General features: G+C 43.6%; 1 protein-coding gene across 1 annotated transcript in view; it reads right to left on the bottom strand.

Moving 5' to 3' along the window:
• STK4 (serine/threonine kinase 4) overlaps positions 1–13,904 on the bottom strand; it is a 238,879-nt gene that overhangs the window by 40,954 nt on the left and 184,021 nt on the right. Inside the window, exon 10 of the mRNA XM_085619348.1 lies at positions 3,412–3,569. Coding sequence (XP_085475474.1) covers positions 3,412–3,569 — 158 coding nt within the window. The remainder of the gene's footprint in view (positions 1–3,411; positions 3,570–13,904) is intronic.

Here is a 13,904-nt window from a genome sequence, read left to right as displayed (position 1 = left end):
GAAAACGGTGTATGTGGCGAGAGGCAAGCCTGGGAAGTGGATTAAGGTGTGGGGTCCCTGGAACTCCTATCGTGGAGGTATTTGCGCCCCGCCCCAGACGCGTGAGATGGATGCCGCTCTGTCTCCCTAGCCCGCGCATTCCTGTATGCTCCTGCGACATGCGAATTTGTTTCTTCTGCCTTGCCCCCCTCCCCCTCTGTCTATCCGGGTTGGTTTACTCCTTCGATACGAGGAGCACATGTTACTGCCATTAACTTCCTCTGCCTTGTGTGTTTGATGTTTTTCGTTTCTCAAAAATATGAAACCTTTCTTGCTTGTTTATGGACTGCGGCCGACTGCGATGATTAGCACTCCAGTAACCTTTTTTTTGTTGCTTCATCGATGTGAATGTTAAGTTGTGCCTATGTTTATACTGCGTTTTAGCGGCCGGCCTGTTGGTTGTAGGCCCATACTTGTATCTCTCCGAAATTGTAATAAAGGTTTTAAAAAAAAAATAAAAAAATAGAACGCAAAGCTACGTGGTGCTGCAAACACCGTGTGAACCTCTTCAGATAGTCAATACATCATTGAGCCAGAAGATTAAGAGTCCATCAGCCCACCCTTGTTGGCGGAGCTTCGTCATGTGTAACTCTAAGGGGTCAAGGTCTGGGCCCACTAATTCGAGCCAGCCGGCCCTGTTGGGTGCCCTGATCCAAGATCCCAAGATCGAGAAATCTCCTGCCACAGTGTGCAATATAACTCTTGAATACTCAAAAAAACATGTGCAGTGCTCTAGCGTGAAAGTGCTTTAAAAATGATTACATGGTCAAAAAATATGTTTATTAGGAATTGACCAAGTATCATATCTAAAAACCAAAATAGTCATAAACAACCCTGACTATTCCCTGTTGTGGACTCGTAAGGTCGACATGTTTCAGCCGTAAGGGTCTGCTGACACGGATTTCTTCAGGACCTACTCTTGATAGTATTTAAGGCTACTGCAGGATATTTTTGGTAAAAATAGTGTAACGAAACTGTGTAAAAACCAGTGTAAAAAAACAGTGTAAAGAAACAATGATTCTCGAAGATAATTATGATATTGTCATAAGAATTGAGTGTGTGGCCGAAGCCACCCTACCAGACTAGCAAAGTTATTGCTTGTGTATTTTCATTTTATCTTCTTTCCCAGCTTTCTGTGGGAGGAAAACCTCACCTCACCCGGCTGACTGCTCGGTGAAGGAGGCACCGCTCTGTCCGTCGGTTCCTCGGGTGGGCTGATGGACTCTTAATCTTCTGGCTCAGTGATGTATTGACTATCTGAAGAGGTTCACACGGTGTTTGCAGCACCACGTAGCTTTGCGTTCTTGATTGTTGGACTTATAACCTTCCGTTAGTGTAGTTCTGTGTTTTTTGGGGATTGAAGGTATTGTAGTCCTTAAACTAGTTCCCCTTTGAACCCCTGTGCATATATTAGTGTTGGCTTGCCCAGACACCACATACAAATAAGATGCTGGTCCGTTGCGGACATCTGTCGCGAACAGGAATTACAAGTTTTAAAGCGCGAAGGCATCGCACACTGTTCTTGATGCAAAGTGTCGACAAAGAGGCCTGAAAACAGGCCAGAGGAACTGCTCACTCCGGATCCACGTTGCACGCAGAAAAGAAGGAAGCTGACGTCAGCGCGCCAGGAGGGACTTATACGACCTTGCTGACGTTACGTACGTGGACGACGTCAGGGCAGGGTCGTGTGGTGCGGTCCCCCGGCGCGCAGAGGAGCTGCTGCAAAAGTTTTTCCGAATCCAGTCTGACGTCTGGGGATATTCTAAGTTTAGGAATCTGCGGCTAGATGTCTCCATCAGATATAATCTGTTAGAATTTGTACAACAAAAACATTCTATGTAGGCTTTCCTAGAGAGTAATAACAACCAAACTTAAATGGATTGATGTTAACATAATTTTCAAACAGTCCATCAGGCATACTGAATTTATCATAACATTTCATAATACCACCATAACCAATCAGGCCATGTTGTAATGAGTTTAATCTTTCTCTCAAGCCAAAAATTACAACACAAGTGTCCTTTTCAGAGAAAGCACACAACTTCAGTCCAAATCAAATCATGTACTATGGGGAACCAAATAGTGGGTGGAGCATAAGCCTCTCTCTACTGTGAAAGCTCCTTTTTGTTGCTCAAGTAATGTTTGGCGACAGCTGGGCTGTCTAAGCAAACCTAAAAAAAACGGGTGACCATGCAAAAAGAGGCACTTTCTCACACTGTTTATTTTAATAATCTACAGCCAAAGCTTTTAAACCAGATTTGCATCTAAAGCAGAATTTCACTGAAGCCTAAAGCTATATTCTTATGGTACTTTTTATGTTTTAGGGAAGTAGGTTGTTCCAAACGAAAAAACACTAATAAATAAAATTAAATAAAACTGGCCATAATTTGGGCATTGTGAATGGCAACTAGCATAAAAAATGCATACCTCGATATTCAAGAGAGGATTTGTACAAAAAGCGTAGAGAGTTGCTCATTGGTTCTAAGATTTTATACAGAGGGATTTCTTTAAAATATGTTTTTAAATGTTGATCTAAACCAGAAATGACAGCACCAGTTCACTGAAAGATTGTGCAGCTAAAACAAAGGACCAGTGAATATAGTGGCAAGTTGCCAACACAAAACTGACCATTGCCAGGGGAAGCAGGCACACACAACTTAAAAAAAAAAAATATATATATATACACACACCACTGAGAAAAGGAATCCTAATGTTTTATTTTGCAACGAACATCTAGCCCCTCCAGAAAGATTTTTGGATATTTATGGCTGTTTGTCAGTTGACAATTTATTTTCTTTGTGATTGAAGTGTTTTTGGAGGCCTAGGTAATCAAGCACTGAAGAAAACATTTAGGTAACAAAAAATACTGCCTGCGCACTCGACGTTAGCTTTTAATTGACACAAAGGGCAAATATATGAGTTTACTTGCAGTGTATGCTCTGATAGCCCAGCTCGTGTGCAAACTCTAATTCACAAGGATGGCCAAACATGAAGACACTCAAACCGCAAGCCTGGAAAGACGGTCATTTCCGACTACAAACAGAGCTGTGACGTTACCAAGACCATCAAAATGCATTTGACAACTTCATGTTGCCAAATAAACTTGTGTTTGAGTGATAGTCATTCAAACTTTGCTTTCCCATCAAGCCTGCTAACCACTGTTCAAACAGAAAGCTGGAGACAGATTTCAATTTTGCCTTATTGCGGCAGACAGGAAGGCTACATTAGTTAAAGTTATCGCATTGTATTAGATCTCACACAATACAATTATGCCAATAAAGAAAGGCTTTCACACACTTTAAAGAGAAGTCGATGGCATTTTCAAGAGCATTTTCCATAAATCTAATTTGTCTGGAAATTCAATCTACTTACAAATTCGTAGTCTCCCTCCTGGGGTACCTTCCACCCGGATGATGTCTGACTCTGGCTCGATGCACTGTTTTCTGGACTGCTCATTTGATTCTCTTTCTCTTTTTTATCAAAATATTCAAGGAAGGATGGTTTTTCGGATTGCGATGTTTCGTCGTTCACTATAAAGTAATACAAGAATTAGACTGTATATGTTCATACAGAAATGAAAGGTTGTCACGCTTAACAACTCTTAAGAAGGGAGGGACGTGTTTATGAATAGAATTGATATAGTCCGGCTTCTCTCTTTGTGTACAATAACTATACAAAACAATGATTGGTGTATTGCTTGAATTAATCTTAGCCATTGGTAATCACTCGGGTGCATCCCAACCCATCGTCTTTCGCACACCATGCCACCTCAGTTTGGACCCAGCTGTAGGCAACGCAGTCTTGACCCTGCTCCAATAGGAGCAGTCCAGCCCGAACTGCCAAGCCAGTCTTGACCCTGCTCCAATAGGAACAGTCCAGCCCGAACTGCCAACCCAGGTCCTTTCTGAACCAGAATACAAGCAACCTTTTCTTATTTTACTTTTTTGCTAACGGGGCCAGTTTTATTTCGGTGGTGGGGACTATTTATTGTCTTAGTCCGACCCTGCTCAAAGGGCAATTGTCTAAAAAAGGCAACGGTACAATGCGCACTGCCAGACTCAGTCATCCCCATGGCCTTTATACATCATTTTGTTCACACGCCATTCATAAATAAAGCTTTAAAGTTGTACAATGTTAAAAAATGAGAGCTTGTGTGTGGCCATGTCCCATCATCCGTAGTGTCAGGAGGCGCCAGCAGTCAGCTGATGGGCCAGACTCTACCACACTATGTAGCACTGCACGAGACGCTCTGTGTGTGGCCAGGGGATTCCAGGTCCCAACATACGTAGTGCCAGCAGTCCGCTGAAGGGCCGGACTCTACTGCGCTATATATATAGCGCCACCCCTCTAACATCTTGGTTTTAAGGTAAACAGTTTTCTCCATTGATTAGTAGGGCAACACCAGTATTTTTGACATGGGAAAGAGCAAGGCAAATCTCCCGGCTCCCACAACCAGTATGACCATGGACAGTTTTTTACAGCGAGCAGTAAGTGTGATCAATAAAGAAATTGAGTTGGGTAAGAGGAGGTTATCACTGTCCTCTTTCCCTGCTTCCTGAGCCCAAGCCAAACCAAATGATGATGCGGTGCAACTGATTATATTCATGACTCTGCACCCACATCTGTAGATTCTGGCACCAATTCGGTACCAGCTTTAGGGGACTGGGGGAAAGGTATGCAAACACCAGGTTAAGTCTCAGGCAAGGAGAGGACGCGGAAATCCCAATGAGGGAAAAGGAATAGAGTGGAAGGAGGTGCAAAACCTAAAATTTCTTTCCCTAGCTTACCCTTAGGTGAGCATAGCACAGGAGAAAACAGAGTCAAGGGCAACGCGCAGCCTGCAGGGAATCACATTCTCTTTTGGTTGAGGATATTTCTAAGGGCATCGTTCTCTGCTTCCTTGAGCCCCAAATTAGCACGATTAACTCAAATTGAAGAAACCCTCTGAAAACTGAAATCATTGACCGGGGAGGAGATATATGTGGGCCAACAACATATGTACAAGAACGATGCTCTGGTTCGTCGCTTCCGAGGGGGGCCTACCACAGGGGAACAAGCCTTGAATCAGCTGCCACCAAGGGGACCACGCCCACCTGGGGCAGCAGCTAATACTGCCTCTGAGAGATCAATTTACCCCATAATGGGGGGGCAGAGTGCTCATAGCAGCTGTGGGCGATGACCATCAAACTGTTCTAATGGCACTGAGGACCACAGACAGGAACTCCCACCCCCCCAAACCCATGGTCAATCAATTCCTAAGGTCTTTGATGCTACAAACTTGGCAACTCCCTCCACAAGCCACCCCATATGTGATGGTATTAAAAGGTGTCGATCCCCTGAGGCAAGATGTGAGGGAAGACCACAATCAGCTTTTGAATAAAGTAGTACATTGGATTAATGGCAGAATAGAGGGACAAGCGCTTTTGCAAAAGCAGACCAATCTTATTCGGAGGGTTGGATAGGTGGGCCACTCTCGGAAACCAGACAATAATGACTGCACAGTCATTAATTTCAAGGATAAGGCAGTAACTAAGGATATTATGAAAAGAATCTACTTCTCTGGGCAGCATCCCTCACAATTCAAGCCCTACCGGAGAGCCCATTGCCCACCTCCCTTTCTCCTACCAGTTGTCAATTTAGAATAGTTTTGCTGCCCTTTCGCTCCTGGATCTTCAGGACTGACTGTAGAGGTCTTCTCTATTCTCCTCATGTTTAGAATGCTCACGCCATGATGTTCTGGCTGCGAGAATTCCTCTTTAGAATATGAAATACTGTACTTTGAATATGTTGAGCAGTTGCTGTTTGGTTGTGGATGGAGCCGGCTTCTGCGCAGCACCTCTGATATCAATAAAGCTTTTCCTCAAGCTTTCCAACATCGTTTGGTGTCTACTTACTATATTATTCATGGCGACGAACCCACGGAAGAAGTTTGGACCTTATTCCTTCTCTGCCATCCTTTGAGGGTCTCCCGATCGACAGGAGAAACTTCCACCTGTGATGTACGATCGATGTTCTACCCCACTGAGAAGCAAAGTATCATGAGGTACTGTACGTTATGTTTTGTTTAAATTGCAGCACCGACACATAGTTCTCTTTTATTTCTCATCAGTATTTTTCATATTATTTTTTTTTTTAAGCATACAACTTGTTTTTTTCTTGTTTAGTAACAACTATGCAGTCTGTTTCTCCACCTCCACCTTTCCTTGAATTGCCTGGAGATCCTCCCATTTCATGGAAAAAATGGTATGATGCTTTCATCACCTACCTTGGTGCTATGGGTGCCTCCCGCTACAGGGCTGAAAGGAAAGAAATGTCTGCTTCTGCATGCGTTGGGGTTCAAAGCGAGATCTGTGTTTAAACATTTGCCTCCTTTAGTACGTGCAGAAGATGAAGATATAGACGAATTTGTGGAGGCAGTCAAGAAGTTAAGAGTTACTTTTTGATGTTCAGCACAGTCTTGTCTTTGTTAGGCATAAGGTTTTCAAACAAGAACAGAGACATGGTGAAAATGTTCAAAATGTCATATCTGCTTTACGCATGTTGAGCGCAGAATGTCAATTTGAGGCATTTACGGATCAACTAATAAGAGACCAGTACATTTGTAAATGTTCAGATAAGAGCATTCAGCAGAAACTGCTGTCCTTGGGTAATCCCGCCCTTGAAGAGACAATCCGCATTGCAAAAAGCATTGAGCTTTCAAAGTCTTCTGTAAGGGAATTGGATGAGAAGGTCACAGCCACGAAAGAAGAATCTGTAACTGTTGTAAGGGCAAAAGATGTTAAAAACAGTGTGTCAGTACGTCCTGAAAACAAGTTTTTCAAACAGTCTAATATATGTTTTAAATGTGGTACTTTCCGTCACTTTAAATCAGGACGACCTTGTCCTGCTAAAAATGTGGATTGCAGAACATGCAGGAGGTTGGGACATTTTGCTAAAGTATGCCCGAGTGGTAAGGGTAGTTTTTCCTCTTCATTTGATGCAAAACATGTCTCAAACACTTCTTCTTCCGTTGTGAATGTGTCCGTCTCTGAATGCTCTCCTGACAATTTCAGCACCATACAAGATGACCTGAGAGACATGGTTGTCGTGGGGGAAGATGAATACCATTACAGGTGACACCTCTGAGTGTGTGGATCCATATGCTGATGTTGAGATTGGTGGAAAGAATATTTGCCCGTTAGTAGACTCGGGGGCAAGGATAACTCAGGAATTGTTTAATGAGGTTTGGGGGGTCTCGCTCTTTGAAACCTCAGGATAGATCTCCAGTTTCGTACGAGGGGAGAAGCATTGAACTGGCTGGATATTTTGAAGACACACTGGAATTTGGGGGCAGAAAGATACTTGGAAAAGTGTATGTGGCAATAAAAGGGTTAAACATTCTTGGGTTGTTTTACCAGGGATTGATGAAGATGGTACTTAGACCAGGCACTAGGGATTAAGTTTCCATTATTCGTTCAGATGACTTTGTCAATAAATTGACAGAATGCTAGCCTTCTGTTTTTGGTGAGGGTCTTGGACAAGTTAAAGGATTTACTCACGTCATTAAGGTCAAGGATGACGCCATACCTGTTAAGCACAGGCTTAGAAATGTTCAGTTTAGCGTAAGGGATCAATTGGAACAAGAACTTAGCGGCCTTTGCAAGAAAGGAAACATTGAGCCTATTGAATCGTCCCTTTGGCATTCCCCTTAGTCGTCGCGCAAAAAAAAAAAAATGGTGAACTTCGCGTTTGTGTTGACTTACGCAGTCTTAACAAAAATATTTGGATAGATTCCCATCCTCTCCCAAAGATTTGACATGTTGTCGTTAATCAATGGTTCGAAGTGGTTTCGCAAGTTAGACTTGGCATTAGCTTACAACCAGGTGGTTTTGGACCCTTCTTCTAGGCACCTTACTGCATTCGTTTCACCCATTGGTTCTTTCCAATACTGCCGCATGCTGTTTGGGTTGGCCTCTGCGACAGCAGTATTTCAAAGAATTATGTCAATCATGCTTACGGGAATAAAGGGTGTTGTTGTCTTCCAAGACAACGTGTTAGTGTCATCGTGTGAGTCACATGACTCACCGTGAACCATGTTTTGTGTTCTAGATGTTTTGCAAGAAGGCGGTGTTGTCCTAAAGAAGGAAACGTGTATTCAGAGTGCAGAAGGTGGAATACTTGGGGCATGTACTTTCTGAGCATGGTGTTGAGCCGAGACTAGGTCTTGTTAAAGCTATTGTCGACAGTCCTGCTCCCAAAGACAAGATTGGTCTTAAGTTATTTGATGGACTGTGTGAGTTTTACTCACAGTTTATACCGGACTATGCTTCTAGAGTTCAACCTTTGTCTAACATGCTCTAGTAGAATGTTTCTTTTCTCTGGGATGATTGTTGTCAGGAGGTGTTTGAATGGATCAAGTATCAGTTAATTAGCCCTAAGGTACTCAAACCTTTTGACCCCAATGCAATGTGCACTATTACTGTGGATGCCAGTGGTCTTGGCCTAGGTACCGTTCTCACTCAGAGCATCAACGGGACTGAGCATACGTTGGGTTATGCCTCTAGGGTGCTACGTGGATCAGAAATGAATTTTGCAGTTATTGAAAGAGTTATTAGCGTGCTGGTGGGCCATAAGGAAGTTTAGTCCTTATATCTGGGGCAAACACTTCCAATTGCGCACAGATCACAGTCCCCTGGTATCTATTCTCTCAGGAGATAAACTAAAGGAACATACTCCAAGGATTGCTCGTTTGTCAACAAAGTTATTGCAGTATGACTTTGAGGTTTCGTATATTCCTGAAAACAAGAATGTAAGGGCTGAATTTTTTTCCAGGTATCTGGTTGAGGGAGATAGTGAAGTCATTGATGATGATGGACGATTGTTTTGTTGCTTCCCTGGTGCTGGACGACATGTGTGCTGTGAATGAAACAGAATGGAGGGATGAACTCTCCAAGGATGCGTTACTTTGTGAAGTTATCAACTGCGTGAAGAATGGTTGGCCAAGGGAGAAGAATGCACACTACTCCCTGCAGACTTTTGTTCAAGTCTCATTGGAACTTTCTGTGGAGGATGGTCTATTGGTGTGTGGTGATAGATTGGTTCCGCCTGATGGGATTAGAGCTAGGTTAATCAAGGGTGCACATGAGGAACATTTGGGTAAAACTTTTACCAAAAGAAGATTGTGTGAATATTTCTGGTGGCCTCAAATGGACAAAGACGATGATGTGTTTGTTGGCGAGTGTGTGGTATGTTCTAACTCTGAGAAGAGTTTCGATGTCAGAACTACTCCTCTTCAACCCATTGATTTACCTGATAGGCCATGGGAGAAGACTGGCATTGACCTGGTTGGTCCTTTCAATATGCTCCCTTCTCCTTCAAGATTTGCGATTGTGGCCATAGATTATTATTCAAAATGGCACGAAGTACGTTTTATTAGTGAACCTAATTCTAGGAATCTGGTCGACCTTTTAAAAGATCTTTGTGCGTGAGGGTTTTCCTTCCACTATCGTAAGTGACAATGGTGTACAATTTGTTAGTCAGGAGTTTGAATCTTTTCTACGCCACGGAGGTATATCACATTTCAGAAGTGCGCTCTATTATCCACAAACAAATGGTTTTGTGGAACGCATGAATAGGGTTCTTAACAACTGTGTACAGTGGGCGTTGGCTGAGAAGTGTAATGGCCAGAATGCTTTTAGATCCATGTTATGGTTCTATCGCACCACGCCTCACTCGTCTACCAAAGTATCTTCCTATGAACTCTTGCAAGGCAGGAAACTGTGTTCTAAAGTTTGTCCTGGATGGATGTCAAATGGGTAAAGATAGATTCTGTGAGTGATGTGGATGGGTTTGTGAGAGACAATGTGTCTCCAGCGCAATTTTGCCAGAAATCTTATTTTGATGCCAGGAAAAGATCTGTTCCGCAATCATTTGTTGTTGGTGATGTAGTACATGTGAAAATCCCTGTTCACAGTAAAAAAAGAAGCTCAAAATTTTCGGAACCTTTTATTGTGGATAAAGTTTGCAGTAATGCTGTTAGAGTTAATCATAAGAATTGGTGGAATGTTTCTAGAATTGTACAAATCACTGGACGTTCTGTAAATCAAGATTCACACTGTGGTCGAGCTGAGGGTCTTTCCTCTTCCTTTAATGGTTGGCTTTCGTAGAAGTTGCCGACAACGTTTTTTTCCTGCTAAGTATCGTTAGATTGCATCTTTCTTTTCTTTGTTTTTTCCTGCTTTTCTCTTCTCTTGTTCTACTTCTCTTCTTTTCTTTCTTTTTTCGGTTTATGAGGAGGAGGATAATGTAGTGGTCTTCTCTATTCGCCTCATGTTTAGAATGCTCACGACATGATGTTCTGGCTGCGAGTATTCCTCTTTAGAATATGGAATACTGTACTTTGAATATGTTGTGCAGTTGCTGTTTGGTTGTGGATGGAGCCGGCTGCTGCGCAGCACCTGTGATATCAATAAAGCTTTTCCTCAAGCTTTCCAACGTCGTTTGGTGTCTACTTACTACACTGACTTTTTGACCAAACCTCATCCCCCTGCCAATCTCGGCACATTGATGGCAGCAGTACAATGGAACCCTTCAGTCAAGTCCCAGTCACGGACAATAGAGGGGAATCATTACTATCTGGAACACTGCTGACTTTGCCAATATGATGGACACAGTGGACAGAGCAAATTATGTTAAATCTGTACACATTGTATGCATACAAGAAACATGGGCACCCAACACACTAGATCTGGATGGCTTTGCAGCTTTTAATTCTTCTGCAATCCATTCCAACAGCAGCATGCCAAAGGAGGGGGGGGGGGGGGCTGTTAACGTTTGTATCTACACGTATAGCCCCAATAATGTTTTGTATAATGTTTTTGATTCAACAAAGGTGGATGTGCTCAAAACATTAGAAATAGACCTGGACCACTTTATTGTCCAGGATTCCTATATAATCTGGGTTGGCAATTTTAATATCACGGAATTCCCTATTATGTCCAAACTAACCTGTGGGTATAGTGATGTTGGTGGGAATTCTTAGGCTCATTTTAAACATAGTCCTTATGGCCTAGCTCTTAACAATCTGATGATGAAACTTAATTTGAAACAAGTTGAACACCGCTGTGATAGTGGAAGGGCTCCTGGTTCAAACTGGGTCTCAATGGACACCTACAAGTCTGAACCAAACTTGTGGGCTTAGTTTCTGACTAAGCTCCTGAATGCGGCAGGAACTGGCCATGTACCTCCATCTTGGTCTACTTCTCTCATTATGCCCATTTTCAAAAAAGGATTGCCCCATCTCTCTACTCGACTACACCGCCAAATTATTGGGGAGTGTCTTGTTAGAGAGATTAGAATCGTGGGTAGAATTAAATGGAGTCCTCTCAAATGCCCAATATGGGTTTAGAAAAGGTTTGGGGATGGTTGAGCAATCGCTCAACCTGATCCCCTTGATGGGGAAGTATACCTTGTCCAAAGAAGAGTCAATGCACATAAGGTTTATCGACTTAAGCAGTGCATTTGACCTGTTCGATCACAGGAGACTCTGGGAATGGTTTGATAAAAAGCAGGCTCCAAAGGAGATTATCTTGCTTTTGGCCTACTTGTGGCACAACTTAACAGCCAAAGTCCTTTTTGGAATACAGGGCGAATTGAACTCACCCTTTGGTATAGAGGAAGGGGTTCGGCAGGGGTGCATGTTGGTGTCCTTCCTCTTCTCCCCATACATAAATGATGTGGAAGAGAAGCTCCAGGTAGCTGGCGCAGATAACCCTAGGATTAGGAGGCGGCAAATTCCAATACTCTTGTACACCAATGATGCAGCCATCTTGGAACTTACTCCAAACAGCCTGCAGGTTTTAGTAGACTCCTTCTCAGATTTTATGGAAGGTAGGGGTATGAAAATTAACATAGCAAAAACGTACACCATGAGTTGTGGTCATGCAAGAGGAAAACATAAATCTTTTCTCATTATTGGGAGGAAACTACAAATTACACATACCTTTGCCTCTTTAGGGATTCAGTTTTCCTTCAAATTTGATTGGAATTGTCACAGGGAGTTCTGTGTACCCAACATGATTAGAAACAATGAAGGTCTGATTAGGCCGGTCTTTAACTTAGGTTCCAAACCCATTGTAGAGCTGTTAACCCTCTATAACCTGAGAACAATTTCTGCTGCAGTATATGGCTCGGAGAGTTGGTGCATGGGGGATAATGGCACTCTCCAAAAACCATAAAACAAATATTTAAGGAAGCCGTTAGCTGTACGCTGTTCTAAGCCAGAATCCATTGTTCATTGGTTAGTGCTGATTTTCTATCAGATACCCTTGAAAGCACACCGCTTTTATGATGGTGATCTGTATAGTCTAAACAAGAAACCACATTCACTAGATCTATTTTTAGGTCTCGCGCTTAGTGTTGCAGTGCGTAGCACTGCTCGCGCATTTTTGAGACCTCTTGTAGGAAAACGGACCTAGGAATCGCACACGCTCGTGCGTGTGCTTTTCCTTTTGGCCCACGCTATTGGCCTTTGCATGCGTCTTTTTATCAAAGACAGCACGCAATTGGCCAAAGGCAGGCGCACTGCTCTGCCCATGGCCTATTGGTGTCTGTTACACGCACTGCTGCCATGTGGTTTCAATTATTGTGCCCAGACACAGGCGCGATAATTGAAACCACATGGCTTGCTGTGGCGCGCGCGCACCACTCGCGGGCTCACCTCCTGCTCCTATATATACACACACACACACACCAAGTCCGATGTCAACATTTAAAGCAAATACCACTGCTTTGCAATCAAAGGTTGTTGGGCAAATTAACGTGAGTGACAAGGCACCATACCATGTCCGTTTTAGGTCTCTGTGTCACCTCAATTCAACAGCTGTTGTGGGGGAGAGGGAGACATGACAAATAGAGCTGGGGCCCCGGCCCCGTGTGGCCCCTCTCTAAAGTGGCCGTGTATAGTATACTTCAGAGGAGTACCACATCTGGTAATTTTGATCTTTCCCTTGGTCTATTGTTTGGCAGAGAACCCTCAGCCCCCACCCACGCCTTCGGGCCTTATCATATTGTTGAGTTTTCCTTGCACAAGAGTTTGCCAGAGTGTACGTGGTGGTGGACAGAGCGGAGCGCTGCACCTTTAAATTTCCTCGGCAGACAGAGATGGCAATACGTGACTGCGCTGCTCCCGCAGAGGAGCTGGGGGCTCGAATCTGTTAGGATGCCTGACTGCAGATCCTGTGCTGGAGAAACGCCGGCTACAGCCTCGAAGCTCCCAGGTAAACAAGGGTTCCTGCCGAACACCCTTGACTTTTGGACATTACTTGATCCTCACTTTGTCAAGCCACGAAAGGACTTAGTGGCCAATGACGTTGTATTCTGTTTAGCAGCTTATTCCTAAAACCCACCACAGCGTCTCATGAGAGGTAATCGATATCTTCCTTGCAAAATGTCCTTAACAGGAATCTCACCCCAAGCTGTTGCTTTTTTTCTCAAACCGCGTCTTGAATGATTGCGTTTTATTTCTCTTTGCGCCCTTGGTCCGATCCCCTTGTGATACCGTGGCACCCACCTGTTGCCTGGCTCGGTGCCTCCTCGTGGTTATCAGATGTGATCAGGAACAAGCTCTGTGCGCCAACAAATGAATGAATGAAATGAAATTAAATGAATGAATGAAATGAAATTTATAAAGCGCGATGGCTACCCTGAGGCCGCCCAGCGCTACGGACAGCACAGCCAGAACCGGTGAGATGCATGTTAGAGCCTCCGGAAGATAAGCAGATTGGGTTCCTGTCGAAGGGAAAGAGGGAGAGTGTTCCAAAGAGTTGATGCATTGAATGTGAAGGACCGCCACCACTTCTAGCTCTCTTTATTCTGGGGGGAAGAGA

The sequence above is a fragment of the Triturus cristatus genome, chromosome 7, assembly GCF_964204655.1.
Source record: "Triturus cristatus chromosome 7, aTriCri1.1, whole genome shotgun sequence".
NCBI lineage: Eukaryota > Metazoa > Chordata > Amphibia > Caudata > Salamandridae > Triturus > Triturus cristatus.
Note: the sequence above shows the minus strand (reverse complement) of the source record. Positions and strands in the feature narration are given on the sequence as shown.